This window comes from Primulina huaijiensis, chromosome 15 (genome assembly GCF_012295235.1).
Source record: "Primulina huaijiensis isolate GDHJ02 chromosome 15, ASM1229523v2, whole genome shotgun sequence".
Taxonomy (NCBI): domain Eukaryota; kingdom Viridiplantae; phylum Streptophyta; class Magnoliopsida; order Lamiales; family Gesneriaceae; genus Primulina; species Primulina huaijiensis.
In genome coordinates this window covers 6,205,920-6,229,613 of record NC_133320.1, presented here as the reverse complement: position 1 = coordinate 6,229,613, position 23,694 = coordinate 6,205,920, and the positions used below count along the sequence as shown (strand labels likewise).

General features: G+C 37.2%; 3 protein-coding genes across 4 annotated transcripts; all 3 read right to left on the bottom strand.

Annotated features, from left to right (window-relative positions):
* Positions 1-2,179: 2,179 nt before the first annotated feature.
* Positions 2,180-12,412, bottom strand: LOC140958575 (uncharacterized). 2 transcript variants are annotated; one of them, XR_012171810.1, is made up of 9 exons: positions 11,905-12,412; positions 11,179-11,673; positions 10,798-11,018; positions 8,554-8,658; positions 6,164-7,426; positions 4,678-5,850; positions 4,387-4,600; positions 2,301-3,307; positions 2,180-2,195 (listed from the first exon to the last, which is right to left on the bottom strand). XR_012171810.1 is itself a non-coding variant. In XM_073416070.1 (8 exons), the coding sequence occupies exons 1-8, from the start codon at positions 12,023-12,025 to the stop codon at positions 2,553-2,555; spliced, it is 4,347 nt and encodes a 1,448-aa protein (XP_073272171.1). In that variant the 5' UTR covers positions 12,026-12,412; the 3' UTR covers positions 2,219-2,552. The 2 variants fall into 2 exon arrangements, 1 of the variants encoding a protein (XP_073272171.1); XM_073416070.1 differs by lacking the exon at positions 2,180-2,195 and having other exon boundaries at positions 2,219-3,307.
* Positions 12,413-22,178: 9,766 nt separating this feature from the next.
* On the bottom strand, positions 22,179-22,739 carry LOC140958900 (uncharacterized). The gene has a single exon (XM_073416491.1). The coding sequence runs from the start codon at positions 22,737-22,739 to the stop codon at positions 22,179-22,181; it is 561 nt and encodes a 186-aa protein (XP_073272592.1).
* A 33-nt stretch (positions 22,740-22,772) lies between these two features.
* Positions 22,773-23,387, bottom strand: LOC140958899 (uncharacterized). The gene has a single exon (XM_073416490.1). It carries the CDS (start codon positions 23,385-23,387, stop codon positions 22,773-22,775), a length of 615 nt encoding a protein of 204 aa, XP_073272591.1.
* Positions 23,388-23,694: the final 307 nt, after the last annotated feature.

The window sequence follows — 23,694 nt, the reverse complement described above, 5'->3', positions numbered from 1 at the left end:
TAATCAATGTGTTTGATTGAAAAAATTCGAAAAGAAAAACGAAGTTTAATGAACGAATATTTAGTTCGGTGGTTTTGAATTAAACTCGAAACGAGTTCATCAAATGTTGAAAGAACTTCAAACGAGTAGTCGGAACATGTAAGGGACGAAAAACCGAAGAAAAAAAATGAAAAAAAAAAAAAATTAATTCGCGTGAACAGTAGCAGGCGAGCACCTGCGCACGGCTGCCAGTGGCAAGCGCGCACATGCGCGCGGAGAGGCGCGTGCGCGAAGCGCCCAGCTTCGTGTCTCTTCGAATTTTCTGATGTTTTTTCATTTCCTTGGCATTGTTTGATGATTGTGGTCAGTTACAATGACCAATGGACACCCTTATGAATGAAAGCTCTTGTCTTTTCACTTGAAAAACATTAAATGTTTGATTATTGAAAAAAAAAAAAACACATACATATCATTTGCATATCTCCTTCTTCTTTTCTTCAACAAGAGAGAGTTCCTTCATTTCCTTGTGATAGAACTTGAATATTTGAGTGCTCATTATTCAAGTGTTGTATGTATCTTGGGAGAAGATTGCCACCAACTCTAGCACATTGTGAGGGCAAATTCTTCTTAAGGAAAAAGTGTTCAACACTTGCCTCTACAAGCCATTATTTTTGTTTTCTTCTTGCTTCTCATCTCATATTTGAATACCCAAACAACAATTCTTAATCAAAACCGATCAGTTGAGCAACTTAAAATTTGTCCAAGTGCGAAACTTGTTCATGTAGATGTAGTGCATATGTTAAACTGATGAATGTTAAAATAATTAAGGACCGGTAATTGTCAAAACATATGTAATAAATGTAATGTAAGACAAATATCATGAACAATTATATCACGTGCAAATAAGTAAAATTTATCAAGTAAGAACGTATGGTTTGTTTATAGAAGTTCGAAGGAAAAATACTTTTACATCTCTACTTATTTCAAGAATAGAAAAAGTACACTAAAAAATTTTGGTATATGAAATCATATTATACAATCTCATTCAATTGTCGTCACATCGTCAGTGGAAACTCCTGACACACACATTCGATCAGTTTGATAAGTCATCTGATTTACCACACAATCAGACAAACGAGAAGCCAACTTATCCTAACGCTTCTACAACAATTCATTTTTTATATATAGATTGTACTGATAAGAAGATTGAGATGTAGTGCAACTAGTGACGGAGCCAGGATTTCATTTTTGATGGACTAGAATTTTTTAAACCATAGTTGAGTTAATATTGACAAATGGAGCCACCAGGCTACCGGAAAAAAGACAAAATTTTATGTATAAAAATTATAGGGAAAAAACAATTCACCCGGACTATCGTCTGGGCGGAGCAACTCATGGCTCCGCCCGTGTGCAACAATGAATGTTGCAAGTTGAGCACTAATCCATGAAGATATGATGTAAACGAGTATGGGGCACTCTGATACTCAAATAACTCCTTAAATGAGTTGATAAACAATTGAGTGTGAGCAATGGAAAATTCATGTTAACTTGTTGCCGTGAAATGTCCATCCATGATGTTCGAGAGCTTTTTTACATCTTTAATCGATGTTGATTCACTTTACATGAACTCTCTCGTGCATTTTTTCAACAATCTCTTATTTTTATACCAAAGTTACAATGGCCATTAGAACTGTGAAAATGGGTCGTCTCGCCCTGCCTTAGCCCTCCACCAAACGGGTTCAACCCAAACCACCTCGGGTTGCGGTTTTTTGTTTGCAACAGGTTGGGTCGAGCCAATAAGTCGAACCTAAATTGACGGTTCTAATGGTCATATTTGAATTTTCAACAATTTCATGCTATTGTCCGAAAATTGTCATGTCCTTGTCGTGAGTATGTGTGACCCTGATAAATACTTTTGCCATTTCTTGCCGACAACCGGAAAGTTAACTTCATCGTTTCCGAATTTGAGTAGATATGCTTGAACTTGGTCTTTCTAAACTGATTCTTTATTTACACAAAAACATAACATCCTCTCATCTTAAATGACATTTTAACCTCTTCAAAAAATAAATATTAAATAACAAAGAATCAGATCACGGACCCCCTTGTGCTTAAAAATGGCATTCAACTTCCATGTTTCGTTGTTCCCACAAAGCACAATGGCTTGATTTGCAAATAAAATAAAATTTCAAGTTGAGGAAGATTGCCACGTAGAACTGTCACAAAAGGTGCAAAAATGAGTAACAAACAACAAAAATTTCAAACAAGGAAGAATACAAAATTCTAATGCAAATACAAGTTTTGTCGAAAAAAATATTTACCCAGTGTAAAGATTGTTCTCTACATTAGATGGAAAGTGGAAAAACTCAGCCAATCACCCTCTCAAAAAGAAAATTCACAGCATACAATGGAAAGGGAAGACAATATTTGCAGCATGTTAGTAAAAATGGTGAAAAATATGGTCAAGTTGCTCAGTGAGCTGACTTCCTACTGGACCATATACATTAATGACGGGGAATCTTGGATGTCTTTAAAACGTTACTCCTCGTCGGAGAGGCAAATGATGTCTGTGTCTACAGCAAAGGAGGCCGGATTTCCTCGTCGGAGAGGCAAATGATGTCTCTGTCTACAACAGAGGACGCTGGATTACCCTGTATATTACCTAGAGTAACAAGGTTTGAAGGTTCTAAGGAATGAACCTTTGGATCAACATCAGCTAAAGGTGGCAAATTGTGATTCATGAGTACATGGCGATTCATGTCCCTTAGCAGATCGATAGGAGATTGAGACTGGTTAAAATGGAATTGTTGTCGACTTCGAGGCTCGGGACCGTTTTGAGAGACATGATTTGGCATCGTCTGAGGTAGTCGAGGTGAGCATGGTGCTGGTCGAGTTGTCGCTACAAGCTGGGGAGGAAATATTGGCTGATGATGCCGTTGAGGTATTGCCGAAAAACTGGAGGGAGCCATAGATGGTGCTGCAGCAAGTCGAAAAGGTTGAAGGTGTGGAGCCCTCGAACGGATCTCTGCAATGCCGGGATATGCAGCAGGAGTGTGGGAAGCTATCACTAGGGGTCTGGCTAAAGTGCCTGATAAGACAGACCCTGCTCGTTGTATGGCTTGTATGGGTGGTGAAGCTGTAGCAGTTTGAATAGCAACAGGGGAAGATCTCACAGGAGGAAGCATATGTATCTGGTTCTGGGCTTCTGCAGATGAAGCCAAGGTCTGCTGACTGGAAGGAGGTCGACTTGCTGATGCCAAAGGGGAAATTCTCGTCGAAGGTGGCAGCGACGGCTGATGCAGGTGCTGCTCGAAACTAGATGTAAAAACTGCAGCGAAATCAAGCACCATTTCAGCACTAAATACGCAGCCATAAGTAACTCAAATATGAATACAGAAAAAATTCACGTGTTCACAGAGAGAAGCATATTTTGCCTACTCACTAAAGAACCAAAGCTTTACGCTCAATGATATTCAATTTTCATATAAAAATATAAATTACATCAGTTTGAAGCTAACCTTAACAACATAACAAAACTTTGAGAAGGTTACAAATTAAGTTGGTGCACAGACAAGCTTTTGAGTCCCACAGATTTCAAGTCTTAAGATGCATTAAATCAAATCAGAAGCGATTTCAGGCAATAAAAACCCATGGTGATGGAACAATACAATTCAAGTTGTGAACAGTATTCTACAAACTCAGATATAATCAGTGTTCTAAATGGCGGTCGAGGCGGCCGCCTAGGCACCGGTAGGCGGCCCTCGACCGCACCGCCTATACATGAGGCGGGTGTTTTAGGCGGTCCAAGCTATACGGCATTGGGGAGGCGGGTCGAGGCGGCGAGCAGGCGGGCTAGGCGGGCGAGGCAGTCAGTCAAGATTTTTAAGTTGTAGTCAACAATTTTAAAAACCTAGTCAAAGTCAACTAATTTTAAATATTAAAACCCTAGCACACATCACTTTCTTTATTTTATTTTTGGTTTTCACTCTCAACTCTTAACTCCCAACCACCACACACAATCCGCCCGCCGCCGCCCGTTTTATGGTTTGCACATTATCTAGATGATATTGTATTTTGTGCTTAAACATTATTTAATTGCACATTTTATATAAAAATGATTATATTGCATGATTATCTATAGAAAAATTACTTAAAAAAATTCAACCGCCAAGGCGGTAGGCGGTCACCGACCGCCCCGCCACCGCCTCCCGCCATTTACAACCTTGGATATAATTTAATTTGCAGTTAGATCCCTTTTTGGTACCAATTAATTATCTTAACTTCATCCCTCAATCCTTTCCTCGATAAAGGAAAAAGGAGAAACTACTTACAAATGACGCACATTATTAATCGGGAAAAAAAAGAGAGATCACACCTCCTAAATGGAATTGTAGATAATTTACATACCTTGCTGTAATTGCAGGGGTCTAAACTGGAACTTAGATCTGAGAGCCTCAGCCAATTTAGAATTCATGAGAACTAAATTCTTACTCTTCTCAAGTTCATTCTTTTTCAATCTGAAATTTGCCTTGACATCCTGAAGCTTCTCATCATATTTAGTACGTATTTTGTTAATAATTTCTCGGATCTCCTTCTCACAGGCAGATTTAAGTTGTGATACCTGTTTCAAGAAAGAGTTGCATTACTTCCAAGGCACGAAATAGGAATACAATCAATCAAGAAACAATTAAGACAGACCGCATCTTCGTATATCTTTTCCAACTGTTCAGCTTCTTTTGACAATTTTTCTAATTCATTTAGAAGTGGTTCAGCAACCAAGGACGGAGTTGAATTCCAAGAGGTTACTGTATGAGTGGGATGAACAAGAAGGTGGCTGGGACCACGAAGACGGCGAGCATCTATTCCCAATTGTGGAACAGATTGATTTGGAAGTTCAGTAGTGCTTACTTCTTGAGCCATAACTGTGTTGTCTGGGGAATGAACAAACACCTCAACACTTGGTTCACGAGAAATTCTACTTTCTTGTCCCATATATAGGTGATTGTGATGCAAATTTTCGCTACTTTGAGAAACAAATTCACGAGAAAACTCTTCAGTTTCCCCAGCCTCAATAGTTTGAGAGAAATTTGTTACTTGACCCCCGTTTTGGTGATCAATTCCATTGGACGAAGATTGATTGCAGATGAGAGAGGCATCAACTGACAAATGATGTGGCTGCTCATAGTTCCCAGTTACTGATACTGCATGGTTCGACTGAACAAGGGTCACAGCACCATTCGCAACTTCGGTCTGAGAAGTATTTTTAATTTCTACAGCAGGTGTGTCTAGTTTTTCCAGTTCAGTAGATGCCACTTGGTGAATTTCATTTTGCAAGTCCCGGACACAAGTTGACATCGTAATTTCTGTGTCATTATTTATGGGCCCATGAAAATGATCAGCATCTATTCCCAATTGTGGAGATGACTGATTTGGCGGTTCGGTTGTGCTTGCTACTTCAGATATAACTGTGTTGTCTGGGGAACGAACAAACTCAACAATTTGTTCATGAGAAATTCTACTTGCTTGTCCTAGACCCAGGTGATTGTTATGGGAAATAAATTCATGAGAAAAGTCTTCCCTTTCTCCAGCCAAAACAGTTGGAGAAAGGTTGGTTCCTTGATCCCTGTTTTGATGCTCCATTTCATGGGGCTGATATTGAATGCATACAAGAGGTGCATCAGCTGACAAATGATACAGCTGCTCGCCGTTCCCAGTTACTGGAACTGCATGATTCAACTGAACAAGGGTCACAGCATCACTAAGTTCCGTGGTTGCAACTTCAATTTGAGAAGTATTTTGAATTTCCACAGCTGGTGTGTCTCGATCTTCCAGTTCAGCAGATGCCACTTGGTGAATTTCGTTTTGGGACACCTGAACACAAATCAAACCTTGTTATTTCTGTGTCAACACTGCCAAATCCTTTATAACATTCACAGTTTCCAGCATTTATTTCAGAAAAGCAAAGGAAATCCCTTTTCCAAACGAATCTGGAATATATCATCAAAATAAGATCTTAAAATTATTGGTCAGAATTATAAGGTAGCTATAATATTCTATAAGTTTTGTTGAATTCTCTCCTCTCCATGATACAGGTCACCGAAGGCTTACACACACCTAGAGCAAATAACTTGGGAAGATAGAACATGTAAGAAAATTAGACTTCATTAAAGAAAAATGTACATACATGCTGTTTCAACAAGCCACAACGATCTGGGAAAGCTAGCATTTCCTCTGAATGTACCAATGGTTGTCCTGGGAAAGGTAAACTACCATTGCCAGACTGACAAGGTTCACTTCTATGATTCACCTCAGTGTTAGGCAAACCAATTGAATCCCCTATATTAGACGTTTTATTCGATTCCACGGGATCACCATGCAATACAATATCATTAGAAACAGGTCTGGTCAACTCTGTTGGACCCTCTTGATACATCTCCACAGGTCGAATTTCATCAGTAATTTGTTCTCCACAGACAGGGAGATTTGCAGCGCCAATTTCCTCGGTAGTATTAATGGTCTCTGCCAGACCACTGTCTGTTGTCTCAGCTAGTACACTAATAGCTGCATCAGATGGCGCCACGTCGTTCCCCTGAGGACACAAATTCATATTTGGATTTGGATCCTCTGCATGTTCCTGAAACATGGTAAATACGTTCTCCAGGCCAACGTGTGTACCTGACCCAGTACATTCAGGACCATTCTCAGATTGAAAACCAAATGGCTGTGGCCCATTCACAGTGCCGAGTTTGCTGGCGCGGGCTACTGCTTCAGCCAACCAGTCAGCTGCCTTTTCACACGCCTCACTTCGAGCAGCTAATTGCTTTTCCTTGAGAGAATTAAGCTGCATGTCCTTTACGAGATTGTGTTCTTGCATTTTCTTTGCAAATTTATCATCCAAGATTTTGAGTTTGGAAGTTTGTACCAAGCCTTGACCATATATAAAACACGTAACAGCCGACTCCAATTTGTGATCCTTCTCCAGTTTTACCTTTTCCTCCTCCCAGGTTCTCAGCAATCCCTGTACTTCCTCCTCCTGTTTTCGAACAAGTTTCTTCATTCGTTTCTCACATTTTTTCTGAATTTTCTGTATCTTATCATGTATTTCACTTTCAGAAGCTTTTACATTCATACCAGATTTCTGCTTGATTTTGAAAATTTCTCCAATCTCTACTTTCGCTTTTTTTTCTTTCGACAACGAAAATAATGGTGTGCTATTGATCATATGAGATGGCTCTTTGCTGCTGTCTTCATCAGTTAACATGCAATCTTTCCCAGAGTCAGAAGCGTTCTCTGAAGACTGCAAATACATCAACTTCAGAGGTAGCATCTTTGAATAAACGGAATAGACTTGCTCTTCTGTGCATTGATAATTTAGATGCTTTTTCGCTAAATTAAAATATTCCTTCTTGTCAACTTTTTGCTTGGCGATTCGGGTGGCAATCCAGCACTGGTAAAGAAGAAGTATCATCAGACTTGGAGCACGAGTTAACAAGAAGTACAGCGTGCTTGAGCAAGGAACCACACATAAATTTATGGAAAACCACATAGTTAGCAAACCAATAGAAAATTGAAGAAAGCGATAGATATCGAGCTAAAACAATCTCATATGTCAAACTGCATGAGCACAACAAGAAATGATAAGAAAAACTGAAATAGGACATGTAGTGACAAAGTCTCCCAACTAATTGAAAATATCAAGTCTAGGGTGCGATTCCATCATCCATTGAATTTTTAACAAGAGACAATGTAAAGGAAGTTGACACACAAAAGGCATAAATTTATTTGGTTCCGGTTATACGCGCTAAGATCCCGCTTCCAAATCGTTCCATTGCTTCGCTACCAGCTATCTTACTAGTAACATGATAATTTAATTCATTGGCATTCCTTTTCAACATGAAAGCAGAAGGTTGATTTCTATCAGACGGATTTCTCTTATTAAGAACAAAATTGAAATGCAGTTAAATTACCACTTCTGGGAAATTCATTGAAATTGATTATTTTAATGATATTGTGCTTATTTAATTCAAAAAAAGAGTAGCGTCAACCATTCTAAATTTCAATGCTCCTCACTTACTTTTCTGTACAATCCAAATAATAAATTTGAAATAAAAAGTAAATTTGAACAGCAGAAGAGACAACACAAGAATAACGAAAACAATTATAACAATTTGACTTCTAGAATGGAGAAACCACCAAAACAATGATAAAATTCTACTTAAAGATGTGGAATGTTTTAAAAGTGGAATTCCAATCTATCAGGCAAGGAATACAATAACTCTTGTTTGAGAGTTGAGACAATGTGATTTCAGAATATTCCACACCTTTACAGTGGCAGAAAATCAATGAAGTTGTTACAACAAATCCCTAGAGAAATAGGTAAAAGCCAAAGAAGTTGGCATGAAGTTGTTAACAACAAATACAAAGAGAAATAGGTCAAAGAAACTAACCCCAATGTTCTAAGAAAAAAATTACATGTAGAGTTAACCTCTTTAAAGTAAATCACATTCATATCTCATGGCTCCACCAATCTTCCACTGGATTTATATGAATAATAAAACATAAAAACACACTGACCACAGATAACTGGAAAGCATGCATGATTGCTGGTGCATTACTACTGAGATCGTGATTTTGAATGACATACTTCAGAAATTCTCCCACTCTATGTGTGACATCCTCCTGCATTATGATGCCAGGTTATTGTAGTGGTTATACATGTTGATCTAATCAATTCACAAGGAAAACAAAACTGGATCTTTGCAAGTTATTACAGACAATAGAAAGCCCATTAAGCTCCAAGAACTTCACAAGAAAGGGGGATTTTCTATCCATTTCGGTGATTAGCAAAGAAACTATTCTTCCACAAGTTGAAAGAACAAGCAAAAATATGTCATATAATTGACAGAAAAGAATAGATTAAGTCCACCACAAAATCCGATAGTTAAAAACATTATCTTCAATATCATTTCTACTTAAAAAGGAATTAAAGCAATGTCAAGAATATTCTTCGAAGAGGAGACTCATTTAAATGTGGACAGTGGCCAGCAGCAAGAAACCAACTTCTTTAAGTGGTTCATCATCAACTTGCTCCTAGAGTTTCAAATAGATAAATATTCTCTCTAGATGAAATTAAAATCAATCTGGTTTTACAAAATAAAACTATCATCAACCTATTTTGAGTCACATTTGGAACAAGCTTTATCCTTCAAATACCTTCCCTATGGCAAAAATGTGAAACCAATTCTTTAGAAAGCAAACACGTGTAATTTAGGTAACATGTCTTTGGACTTAATTAGCCAATAACTCCTTGCTTCTTTATGCCCATTTAGTGTTCTAAATGGTGGTCAAGGCGTCCGCCTAGGCTGCCCTCGACCGCCCTGTCTACGCATGAGGCAGTTGTTTTAGGCGGTCCAAGCTATACGGCGGGGGGCAAGCGGTCGAGGGCGGCGAGCAGGTGGGCCAGGTGAGACAATCAACATTTTTAAGTTGTAATAAACAAATTTTAAAAACCTAGTCAAAGTCAACTAATATTAAAACTCAAAATCCTAGTTATTTAAATCACATCTCACTTTCTTTTTTTTTAACTTTTGGTTCTCACTTCTTCTTACTAACCACTAAGCCTACCACACAAACTAGCCGCCGCCGCAAGAAGCTTTAGGTTAGACATTGTATATTTATTATTTAACATTTTTTTTATAATATTTAAGATTTTGAGATTTCAAAAATCAAATTTGTTTTTTTCCTATTATTATTGATTTATTGTTGAAGATTAATGGCGAAAAAATAATAAACAACCGGAGTTGAAATTTAAGCCAAAATCTAATGATATTGTTTGAGGGTGTTGTATAATAAAGAGAAAAGGGATTGGATCACATGCAAGTTGTGTAAGAAACTCATAAAAGGAGGAGTAAATATGATGAAACATCATATTGCGGTATTTTAGAACAAGTTGATGCATGTCTTAAAGCATCCGATGAGAAGTTTATATATTTATTTGCACATTATCTAAATGATATTATATTGTATGAAGCTTCTTTATGTTTAGACATTATTTAATCACACATCTTCCATAAAAAATGATGACTATTTATGATTATATTGCATGATTATATATGATTATCTATAAAAAAGTTACTTAAAAAATTCAATCGCCTAGGTACTGCCGTGATTATAAAGTTACTTAAAAAATTCAATCGCCTAAGTACTGCTGTGATTATATTGCATGATTATATATGATTATCTATAAAAAAAAATTACTTAAAAAATTCAACCGCTTAGGCACTGCCTGGGCACCACCTGGCCGAGGCGATAGGCTGTCACAGACCACCCCGCCACCGCCTCCCGCCATTTACAACATTGTGCCCATTACATGTATTTAAATGATATTTACGTGAAAAAGCAAAAAATGTGATATCTATATCACATTAAATTGACTATGTTAGTTTGACATATAGGTAGCAAATCGAGTAATCCGTCACCTATTGACTCTTTAAACTGAAGCATTATCCCAATAATGTAGAACCATCCATAATACACTCTCAAAGCAACAAAATGCCTTCGTACCTTTTAAGTATCGAGGGAAAGATATCCAAAGTTTTCAAACAAAGAAACCACTATTAAAGTGCTAGGTTTTCTATCCCACACATGGTTGGTAAATATTTGCAAGACTCGGCAACCAAGAAGACAAGACAACTGTAAGAGTATGTGGCAACTAAATAAAACTGCAAGTCACAAACACCGTCTGCTCAGGAAATATTGCCATGTGTTTGAGTGATGCTTCTAACATTATCACCTGAGAAGGAAAAATTGAAAATTTACCGAAAGTTTAAGAATTTGGCAAAGCCTCCCCGATTCTACTTGCAGAAAATTATGGCTGCTGTTCTGCTCAGAGAGCAATGAAAATCTTTCCTCCAATCCGCAGGTGCCAACTTCAGCACCAAAAGATCTCCGTCCAGACATGGAATTTGGATCCTTGTCAGTAGAGACACCGTCCATTTGCAAGGACTCAGCGAGATTAGTAGCTGTGATTGTGGAATGCCCTGCGTTATATCACCAAACATATTTTCAGTTACTTGGGTACAAGTATCAGGATAACAATATATTATTTCAAGGGACATCACTAAGTAAGGATGGCAATGACGATATAAAACTGGAAGAAATCATAGGGTGGCATAAGTTGAGTTTCAGGATATACATTACCTTCCTTTGAAGCAGTACCTTGAGTCCCTTGAAGCTCAGTTAACTCACCAATTGCTGGATCCACACGCTGCGGTCCTACCATGCAATCCGCACTTCCTGAAGTACTCGTATTCTCAGTGATTGAACAACCTGTAGGCAACCTTTCAGAATCATCAAAGCTTTTTCTGGTACTTGAATCAGTCTTAGTATTAATTAAACTATCTGCACCGAGAGGCTTCGGAGACTCAGCGACAACATCATCAATGTAATCAGAATTTACAGTCACATTATTCCCTAATATCTCTGAATCATTTCTTCTTGAGTTATCAATGGACTTCTGAAGATCGCCACCAGATTCTTTATCAATTCTCAAGTGTCTCGAATTTTCCTTTAACCTTTTACAGCACTCATCACTAACATCCTCTCCTCCTCCGATTGGCTTAGAGCTGATTACTCTGTCATTACCATTGCATATGTGAGACATGTTATCCGGTCCTTCCAGCTTCCCATGGATATCTAGTGTAATGTCAGCAACAGTCACATAAATCTAATTATTATTATTTATTTGAGACATAAATCTAATTATCGGTCACTTCACAAAGTTTAAAATCAAAACCACGAGCAATTCCCCAGTCAACAAATAAAAAAATTTTCGCTACCAGGCCAAAAACCAGATATTGTTTAAAGAATAAAAAACAAGAATGCAACAGGAAGTAATCCCGTTGAGTGGGGAAATCGTTATTATACCAGGTAAATCACCCTTTATCCGCTGTCGTTTGAAAAGAGCCTTGAAAGCACGGGCATCCAGTTTCTTTCTTTTCTGTCCAACAGATATCTGGTAAATTTCAGCTTTCTTTGATCCCATCATCAAAATATTCCTTTTCTTCTCTATAAATCAGACGGACAAAATCCCTTCACAGATTGGTTTGAACTTGTCATACATTTCCCAGTTATACTGTTTCTCAAGTTCATATAACGAAGAACATACAGGAACCCACTTGCCCATTATAACAAAGAACCCAGCACTCTTGTATTTGTTGATACAAAAACAGTAAAATACGAAACATGAAACTGAGAATAGCACAGAAATAAGAATCAGTAGCCGCAAAACAGGCGCGCGCAGTCACAGATACTCAAATTAAGGTACACAGAGAGTAATAAAAAGTAGAAGCGGAAACCCTAGGATCCAGGTCGGTGAAGAAAATTCGATTTTTGCAGAGATACTACCATTCATGCGTACAGTAAACAATAATCAATAATAATTGGACGTTCAAATACAAATCTAATAACTGATCAATGGAGAATCGATTCAAAGGCCCACACCGGTCAATCTCCACACGTTTCATATTATTAATTTAATTTAATTTAATTAATTTGATTTATAAATATTATAAGTTTTTATATTTTCCTTTGCAATCAATCCGACCAGTACTACAAATATCCTACTATTTTTTTAATTAAAAAAATAAAATAATATTGAACTAAATTCGATCTATCTACGTAAACATAACATATAAAGATCATTATGTGAAAATATAAACATGAACAAATTCCAACTTCATTGATATTTTTTCTCAATGTAATGTAATATATAAATGAATATGAGAAATATTATAATTGAATGAGTTTCATAAATCAAAACTAAATGTATATACTATAAGACATCGTTTGGTTTGTGTGATAGGATAAGTAAATGATATATAATAAGAGTGATTATAAAATAAAAAGTAAGGATAAATAACACATTATGATAAATTATATGATGTTTGACATAATTTTAACTTGCTTAATTATTTTTCTTAATTATTAACTAAAATGCCCTCATCATATATTAATTAGTAATATATTCTTAAAATGATGGAATAAATAAATAAAATTTCTAGAATTAATTTATTTAACTTGCTTGATTATTTTTCTTAATTATTTACTAAAATCGATTAATTTTATAGAAAATAATTAAATTTGATAATAACATAAATATACATTTATTGTAATAATTAAAATATTAATACAAATTTGAATATTAAATAATGGTTAATAACAATTATAATATTACGGTTAAAAATAATATAATAATAAAAATATGATCAACAATAATTAAATTATTTAGAATATTAGTCAAATTAAAAACACCAACAAGAGGATAATAATGCATACAGTGCGGGTCGGGTGCGGGATGAACGGGCCTATCACAATCTTAATCATGCACATCAAACACATGATCAGTGAAGGATAAAAAATCAATCACCCCTTATCATGCACACCAAACAATGCCTAAAAGATCATGAACCAAGTCAATCATTAATTACCACATGATCCTAAAACATTTTAATTTACTTGTCTTTATGTCAAATGATCATCAATTCAGTGACAATGTGTTCAATGCCACTTTATTTTTTTTAACACATTTTCCAACGACAAACACTTTATATCGATATATTTAATTTGACTGTCGCTTTAGTAAAAAAAACTATGGCCGAATTTTCGTAATATAATCTTAGCTCAAATGAAACTTCTTAACATACGTCATACTTCAAAATAAGATATAAATTCAGATTTCATAGTGGAAGTAGCAAATCACTTCCAAACTGTTTGTTCATCTTTTCATAAGCATGCATTTTTTAGTATCACGAAGTTATCTCATAACATTCTGCAACTTTATAGTGATTAATACTTAGATTACTCTGATAATTTCCATATAAATTCAGCTTTCATTAACTTTCTGATATACTTAATAACTTACGATGTTCTCAACAAAACTTAATGAAGAGATGACATTGTGAAAGCTTAATAACCACACATTTGTTTCAATCTATATAGTTTTCTTAATCTTTCATAATAAATACTCACATTACCAGAGAAAAATCCTTAAGGTTATTTTATTTAATCTTTTTCTCTAGAACCAACACAAATCTAAATCAAATGGTATATTAATGTCATGAAGAGAGTTTTTCTTATATACATGAAAAATATTCTCAAGTAGTCGATTCCTTCCCTTGAGTAGTAACGAGTATATACTTATGTTGTTCAACGTTACCCAATGAGATTTCATTTGTTTTAAAGAATCATGTACAACAAACGACGACTGAATCAACTTTTAGACTGTATTATTTTTTATTGAGTTCCTTCATCATTCATAACATTATATCAAAAATTACATTTTTTACGGCTCATGTGATGCGATTCTTCGACCATGAAAAGCAAATGTGCTCAAAAACAGAGTCACGCCTTCGATTCGATGAAACAAAGAAAATATTGTGTTGTCTCGATCTTTTTGAACAAGTAAGGTTGTAATATTCACCTCTAAATTACGAATAATTTAACAACAACTATTAAAGAGATAAACAATCGAACTCAAGCGAACCTTCATAGAACTCGTCTTTGAAATCCGAGTGAATAAACAATCGACAAGCGCCACATAGTGTTAAACTTTGATAAGTATGATTTGAGAAACACACGAAGGTGTATACAAAGTCAAGTTTTGAATTTGAGAGAAAAACTCACAAAATATTATAAAACTCAAGAATTAATTCTTTACAATGATCAATTTTCGTCCATATATTTTTTACAAAATCTAAAAGATATCAAAATCTAGTTACCAAATAACTTAGGACTCTAAATTAGGTAAATAATATCTCTTCACGTAGGCCACACGCTGCGCGGTATTATTTGGCCTCCCTAGCACCAACTCTTCTAGACTGGGCGCGTTGGGGCGGTATAGTTTGACCGCCCTCGCGCGGAGGTTTTTGGACTTCACTTTCTGGACAGTGACTTTGGTGCTGGGGCGGTAATATTTGACCACCCTAGCGTGGGCTCTCGGGTCCGTGGTCTAGATTTGGCATCCTCTTCATAATTTAGCACTTGAATAACATTGAAATATCTTCCAACTTCATTGTTATGCATGCCGAATTCTTTGAAGCTTCGAATCGCAAGATTTAGCACGTCATGCTCGACCAGATTCATATCAAAATCCCTCATATCAAGCTTTCATATGTCGCCTCATAATTATTATCCAACATAATTATCCATAATTTGGATCTTTACAATCCAAAATTTTCATTTATTTAGTAATTTTATTATTCACATTTAACTTAATTTATTCATAGGGAAAATAGCCTTTTTGGTTTGATAACTTATTCTTTTTTGGGTTTTGGATTACTAATTTTTAAATTTTTGGTACAATAATTTTGGAATTTCGGATATTTTTGTACATCAACCACTAGAATGTTCATTTTTTGTCGAAAATAGCTGACTAGATAGCGGCCAAAGGTGACGTGGCAAAAAAATTAGGGATTTATTGATTTTGAAAGAAAAGCAATTTATTTGAAAGCAACTTTACATGAAAAAAATTCAAACAAATTTAACAAGTTATAAGCATTTCACTAAAAATTTAAACAATTGTGACACCAAAATGTGTTTTAGTCACCATCTAATCATTGTTTTCTGACGAAAATTGAAAATTCTGATAGTATATAGACCTACATAGACGAAATTAAAAAGTATTATAGCAATACCAAAAATTGAATAGTTAGTAGATCAAAACCAAAAAAGGACAAGTTACTTGACAAAAAAATATTTTCCATTTTATTAATATAAAATTATAAGAAAAAAATTAAATATGAATAAGATGTGAATTTTAAAATATCAATTATTTTATTTTTATTTAAATGTAACATCACGATAACAATAAATACAATCACCATAATAAAAAATTGCATGGACAACCAAACAATAATCACAAACTTTTGTCATAATATATTTCATGCAAATAAATTCTAAATAGACTAATTATAATTTTGGAGTGTCAATATTTCTAAAACCAAATTTTAGAATTTTCATAAATTAAAATGCAAGCATGCCTATAAATCAAAATTTCAAAAATTTGAAAATTCTTAATTTGGAAATAGTATAGACTGAAAATTGAGAATTAAATTCTCGAATTAATAATTTTTTCTATCACAATTAATTTTGAAAAGTTCAAATTTCTTGGGAAAACAAAATCCCCAAATTGAAGTCAATATTTTGAAATTTTCAAACAATTTAGTAAACTCTTGAAAGCCAAACAAACACTTAAATAAAAATAATCAATTACAGAAAGTCCCCAAGCTAAAAAATCCCAATCTGGATAACAATTGCCGTCGTCCTTCTGCGGTCACCCCACGGCCGACCATCTTTGACCCATCACGCCCACGTCATGGTCGACCACTATCGTGCCCTCTCCGACCACCCCACGGTTGGAATTGTGCTTTTTTTGTGAGCTCGCACATGATTCAATCGGATTTCCGGAAAAACTACGCCTCCCAATGCCGACCAAACACCAACGGGAAAGGGCTCCGCTTAATCGACGTTCAATCCCACCAACCACTCATTAATGGTCGGAAATCGAACCAGATTGCTGTGAAATTGGTGGTCATATCACGCGACAATAATAGCGATTTTCAGGAAACCTTTCCGACTGAAATTTACGACTAGCAATGTCATTTTGGTTGCATCGATTTGGGATGTTGGTCGGTAACTCCGATTGCTGGATTCAGGTTCCATATGATGGCCAATTTTGTCAATTTCAAAACTAGAGTTTTCTATCCAATTCATTTGATTTTTGAAAATTGAACAAAATTAAGAATTTTTTTCGAAAATTATATAAAATGTCGTGATATAAAATTAAATGAATCAATATAATTTTCATAAATTTTGCCCAGTTCAAAATATCAAACATATCAAGACGGAGGCAAGACCACATTGATACAAATTGTTATAAATATAACATAATGCCGAACTAATTATTATCTACATACGCACAAATATAATAAGTAAAGATCAATATATTGAAATATAAATATGAACAAATTCTGACAGTTAGCTAGTGATATTAAATTTGATAAGCTGGAAGCTGGAACTCGAATTTAGACAAACTGAAAATTTGGTGAGCTTCACTGTTTTGATTATATCTCACAACTCGGTAATGCAAATGACAAACCGTCATAACTACTTAACAGAAAATTAAATTTGGGATAAATCGTATTTCACGTCAATTGAGCTAAATCTAAGGTTATCTAGGCAAGCTGATGATTGCAAGACTAAACTGAATGACCAGTCTAGCTGACGAGCCCAACTGAATGATCAGTCTAGTTGAAGAACCCAAATGAACAAAAACGTCAAAATTAGTTAAGCTCGAGAAAAATGTCCAACACGGTGGATTTGATCATTTTAATACCAGAAACTTTCCAGAAGCTTCCTAAACGGTCATATTCTTATATCTAACGTATATATTATTGTTGATGACTATATATACAACATCTTGAAAGATCAAATACAAGCTTTGGAAAGGGATTCAAACCATGGACAGCCTACACGAAGAAATAGCTAGAATTAGAGCAAGCACAAGTATGATGATATATTTGAGAGATAGATACACTATAAAGGATTAAATCCCCACAAAAATTACTCACACTTATACGTGAGCGTTGAGCTTCAAAGTTTAGTTGAGTGGGTCTTGTCAATTGTAGTTTGATGGATATCAAACACATTGTGTTGGAACATTTTATGTTTGCAATCTTGATTTTGATGTTAACAAAACTTGTTATTGTGTTTCTAACATATTTACTCAAGTGTGAAGTTATTAAAACAAGAAGCAAGCTGAAACTAAATTCTGCACAAACTGAATTTCTGGCAAGCTTCGGTATTTTGATGATATCTCTCAATAGATGATTCAAATTGTCACGCCCCGAAACTCGGGATTTGACACCGGCGTTGTTTAACAATCACACAATTGAAACAACCAGCCTCGTAGCATAGTATAAACCGAAAACCAGTTTATTTTTCATAATTTCTCCAAAAAAACAATTGTCTTTACAAGTGAAATAAAATAAATTTACGGAAACGTCTAACCTAAAATTCTAAATTCCTAGAATTCAAAAAAAAATAATCATGTCTACTAATCATCATCCCCAAAACTGTTCCGATTCTTCTTCTTCTACCTGTTCTTCGGATTTATTTGGGAAAGGTTGTAAGGGGTGAGTATTTTGGGAATACTCAGTAAATGGGGGAATTATCGAACACCACATAAAATTTTTCATATTTTCGAAAATAACATATATTTACAACATGCTTTTCGTAATTTTAACACTGCAAATTTTCATCTTTCATGGTTTACTGACGTCAGTCCCTAAGTTTTAATCCTCTAAGGGGGCGAGGCCGTAAAACAGTTCTATCCCACTGTTAAGGGCCATATGTTGGAATTTCACCCATTTTCAGGGAATCCTCACAGTGTCTCACAAAAACGTAACAAGATTTAAAAAAACGTAGACGGTGTTCGATCGTATTTTTTTTCTTTAAAAGAAAAACACATAACCCAAAAATTTAAAACTTTAAAATTTGCCCACTTACCTTGAATTCTTGATGAAAAAATTACGTGAATAATTAGGGTTGTTTGCACAGGAATTTTCGAAAATTCCTCTTCAACGGCTGGACGGCGGCAGCGCTTCGCTGTGCTCGAAAATCCTAAGGAGACTAGGGGACAAATTTTCGAAAATTTGCTATGTTTATGAGGTGTAGTTTTCGAAAATAGGGCCCTCCTATTTATAGGAGTTGGTTGCTATCGTGATAGTGCGTTTGAACTGTGAATCAAATCTAGAATCATGATATATCCGTGATCTAGGTAGATATTCGAAATCTCCTTCTTCCTTCCCCACCTAATTTTCGAAAATCTCATGGTGTATATTGTTAGATTTCGAATTCTAGGGATTTTATTATCTCTTATTTGATCTTTTATCCCGGTATCTCAATATCAACCTAAATCTTAGACATTTATCTGCTTATTTTCAAAATTGCTTCTTTAATTCCTTAGATTGAGATAAATTTATTCCTACCAAATTTTCAAGTTTAAATAATACTATCTTAATTTCGAGCTTCATAATTCTGTACACGATAAAATTATCTACACAACTTAGATAACCTTAAAACAAATCTTATATTCTGAATGATTTAAATATTAATATCCAAGATTACACCGTCAAATTATTAACCTGATATTAAACTGATATGATCACGATATTACAAAATCCCGGGTTTTACATCCCTCCCTCCTTATGGGAAGTTTCGTCCTCGAAACTTGGGTTGGCTTGGTCTATGAAAAGGTACGGGTATTGGTCCCTCATCCTTTCCTCTAGCTCCCATGTGGCTTTTCTTTCCGTGTGGTTAGACCATTGCACCTTGACGTAGGGAAAGATTCGTCGTCTTAGTACTTGATACTTGGTATCCACAATTCTAATGGGAACTTCTTCGTATTTCAGCTCTTCTCCCAAGTTACTTTCGATCATGAGTGGATCTGCTTCCAACACGTGGCTTGGGTCCGAGATGTATTTCCGCAGTTGAGACACGTGGAACACGTTGTGAATTCTAGACATGTTTGGTGGCAGTGCCAATCTGTATGCTAGCGTGCCCACTTTTTCTAAAATTTCAAAGGGTCCCACATAACGAGGGTTCAGCTTCCTAGATTTACTGAATCGGACCACTCCTTTTATGGGCGAGACTTTTACGTAGGCCTTCTCGCCAATATTGAATTCTACTGGCCTTCTTTTCAGGTTTGCCCAACTCTTTTGTCGATCTTGAGCTGCCTTGAGTTTCTCTCGGACCACTGTAACCTTGTCTATCGTTGTCTGTATGAGTTCGGGTCCTACTATTGCTTTTTATCCCACTTCATCCCAATATAATGGTGATCGGCATTTCCTCCCATACAGAGCCTCGTATGGAGCCATCCCAATACTGCTGTGATAGCTGTTATTATAAGCAAACTCGATCAATGGTAGATGATTGCTCCAATTGCTACTGAATTCTAGAGCGCAGGCTCGCATCATATCTTCCAAGGTTTGAATTGTCCTCTCGGTTTGGCCATCGGTTTGTGGATGATAGGCCGTACTAAGTGTCACTTTTGTTCCCATGGCTCCTTGGGAGCTCTTCCAAAATCGTGAGACGAATCTTGGGTCTCTGTCAGACAGGATTCTCACTGGTACTCCATGAAGTCGTACAATATTATCCATATACAGTGTGACCAACTTGTCCAGATTGTAGTTCATAAAGACGTGTAGGAAGTGTGCGGATTTTGTAAGTCTATCTACGATTACCCATATTCCGTCCTGCCCTTGCCTTGACTTTGGTAACCCTACCACAAAGTCCATGGAGACATGTTCCCATTTCCATTCAGGTATTTCCAAGGGTTGCAAAAAATCCTCCAGGTCATTGGTGCTCTGCTTTGACCTGTTGACACGCTTGGCATTTAGCGACAAATTCTGCCACGTCTCTTTTCATTTCATTCCAACAAAAATTGCTCTTGAGATCTCTGTACATTTTTGTACTCCCTGGATGGACTGAAAATTTGGACTTGTGTGCTTCTGACAGTATTTCTTGGCGAAGGTTATCGCTGTCTGGTACACACAGTCGTCCTTTCATCCATAAGACTCTTCCGTCATCGATTTGTAGATCTTGAGACTTCCCACTTTCAACCTGTCCCTTGAGTTTCGTTTGCTCAGGGTCTCGGTCCTGGTTTAACTTTACAGTCTCTTGCAGACATGGCCTCGCGGAGAGTGAGGCCAGGGTGATCTTGCTCTCATTTTTCTGACTCAGAGCATCGGCCACCTTGTTTGCTTTACCCGGGTGGTAACTGATAGTCAGATCGTAATCCTTCAGAAGTTCGATCCACCGTCTTTGCCTCATGTTAAGTTCCTTTTGGGTGAACAGGTATTTGAGGCTCTGATGATCTATGAAAATTTCGCACTTGGCGCCATAGAGATAGTGTATCCAGATTTTTAAGGCAAAGACAACTGCTGCTAGCTCCAAATCATGCGTAGGGTAGTTTTGCTCGTGCTGTTTCAACTGCCTTGATGCGTAGGCGATCACTCTTCCTTCTTGCATGAGCACGCATCCCAGACCTTCCTTAGATGCGTCACTGTAGATGGTGAATTCCTTATCTTCCGTGGGTAAGATCAGTACTGGCGTAGATGCGAGCTTTTCTTTTAATGTCTGAAAACTTTTCTCGCAACTTTCGTCCCAGACGAACTTGGAATTCTTCTGAGTGAGTTTCGTCAGTGGTATGGCGATCGAAGAAAAACCTTCGACGAACTTCCTGTAATAACCTGCTAGTCCAAGAAAGCTCCTGATGTCGGTGGCGTTCTTAGGTTTCGGCCACTCTGTAATTGCCTCGACTTTCCTGGGATCCACTGATACTCCTGCTTCAGAGATTACGTGTCCTAAGAAGGATACACTCTTTAGCCAGAACTCACATTTCTTAAACTTAGCATAGAGCTCCTTTTCTCTCAAAGTCTGAAGTGCAATGCGCAGATGCTCTTCGTGATCTCGCTCGTTGGAAGAATAGACGAGGATGTCGTCAATAAATACTACTATGAACTGATCCAGGAATGGTTTGAAAACTCTGTTCATTAGGTCCATGAAGGCTGCAGGTGCGTTGGTCAGCCCGAAAGGCATCACTGTGAACTCATAATGTCCATATCTTGTCCGAAAAGCTGTTTTGTGGATATCTTCCGCCCTGACCTTAAGTTGGTGGTATCCCGTCCTCAGATCCAGTTTAGAAAATACTGCGGCTCCCTTAAGTTGATCAAATAGGTCGTCAATCCTTGGGAGGGGGTACTTGTTCTTGATAGTGATCTTGTTCCGTTCTCTGTAGTCGATGCACAATCTCATACTCCCATCTTTCTTCTTTACAAAGAGTACTGGTGCTCCCCATGGGGAAACACTAGGTCGAATTTGCTTTTTGTCCAGCAATTCTTGGAGTTGCTCTTTTAGCTCCTTGAGTTCAGCTGGCGCCATCCTGTAAGGTGCCTTAGATTTTGGTGCTGCACCAGGAACTAGATTGATTTCGAACTCAACTTCGCGGTCCGGGACTATCCCTGGGAGTTCTTCTGGAAAAACATCCGGGAACTCACATACTATTGGGATGTCTTCTATCTTTAGTTCGGCTTCTCCTTGCACTTCGCTAACCATTGCTAGGTAGATATCTTCTCCGGATTTCATTGCCTTCCATGCTTGGGTAGCGGAAAGGAGTGATTTCCGTTCCTTGGATTTACCATGATACACGATCTTTTCCTGATTCGAGGTTCGGCTAATAATTCGGGCTTAAGTCCTAGTTTCTTAGCGAGTCTCTTAGATACAAATGAATGCGTGGCACCACAATCAAATAACGCATAAGCAGGCACTTTTTGAATAAGAATGGTACTTGACACGACTTCAGTTGTGTCATCGGCCTCTTCTTGAGTCATAGCAAAGACCCTGGCATTAGACTTGCCTTCTTTTGGCTTGTTGGGGTTAGCTCCTGTATTTGGCCCTGTTCCCTTGTTGGGCCCGGCTGCTTGGTTGGCGGCAGTAGGACATTCGGCAATTCGGTGTCCCGCTTTCCCACATCTGAAGCATACTCCACTGTTTCTTCGGAATTCTCCCAGGTGTCGTAAGTGACAAGTTGGGCAAGGCTTAATATCCTGGTAGCTTGATGTAGGCGAAGGTCCTTTTGATGGTCGACCGGACTGGTTAGGCTTCTTGAAAGTCTGACTACTGCGTGAGGACTGACTAGTCATGGGCCTTTTGTTCTTAAATTCCTTCTCCCTGCGCTAGATGTCAGTTTCGGCTCGAATAGCTGCACCCATTAGATCTGAAAAATTCGCGGGTTGGTAGACTGTTAGGGCTGATTGGGTCCTGCTGTTCAATCCCTTTTTAAAGCGGTGCAACTTCAAAACTTCGTCCGCCATGATTGCCGGAGCATAAGATCCAAGGGCATTAAACTGGGAGGTGTATTCCACAACTGACATATCCGGAGTTTGAGTGAAGTTTTCAATCTCACTCAGTTTCTGCAGTCTGACCTCGGCTGGATAATACTGTTTCAAAAAGGCTTCTCGAAATCGCTGCCAAGTCATTGGTCCTGCAGCTGTCATGGCTGGCGAAATTGCTTCCCACCATTTTCCTGCTTTATCTTCTAGAAACGGCACAGTCACGTCCACTTTCAGTGCGTCGGGAACTTCCAATAGGCGGTGTTGAGTCTCTACACTTTTCAGCCAGCTCTGGCTGACCTCAGGGTCTGCAGCTCCACTGAAGGTTGGACACCGATTCTTGCGGACTGATTCATAGTGGAACTTGATTCCATTTGGTGGTGGAGGTGGTGGTGGCGGATTAGCGTTTTGATTTCTCAATCCTTGCAGTGTTGTCGCTACAATGGTGGCTATGGCCATAATATCAGCTCGACTTAAGTTGATTGCAGGCGGGGTCCATTTCCTTGCTCGTTCTCCTGTCCGCCTTCACGGTCAGTATTAGCATAACGCGGGTTGCGATTCTGTTTCGGGAGTCTGCCGGCCATTTCCTACAATTACGAGTTCTAAGAATTTATTGAACTAGTAGAGTTCATGCAATAGATTGTGCGGAAATAAATTGAAATCAATGAATCAAATAAAACAAAATTTTTTATTGATTTCTCAAAAGAACTAAAATGAACATGACCAATCTAAAAGAATTAAAAGTCGTACTGAATGAAATAGCAAC

Bases quoted from the DNA above. Each gene is read 5' to 3' on its own strand.
- LOC140958575 (XM_073416070.1), bottom strand. From the start codon at position 12,025: ATGATGGGATCAAAGAAAGCTGAAATTTACCAGATATCTGTTGGACAG. The intron at 11,019-11,178 runs GTAATGTATATC...GATATAACGCAG, and splicing joins AGGTACTGCTTCAAAGGAAG to GGCATTCCACAATCACAGCT. The intron at 7,427-8,553 runs GTCAGTGTGTTT...CTTCTTTACCAG, and splicing joins ATGCTTTCCAGTTATCTGTG to TGCTGGATTGCCACCCGAAT.
- LOC140958900 (XM_073416491.1), bottom strand. From the start codon at position 22,739: ATGACTAGTCAGTCCTCACGCAGTAGTCAGACTTTCAAGAAGCCTAAC.
- LOC140958899 (XM_073416490.1), bottom strand. From the start codon at position 23,387: ATGGCCATAGCCACCATTGTAGCGACAACACTGCAAGGATTGAGAAAT.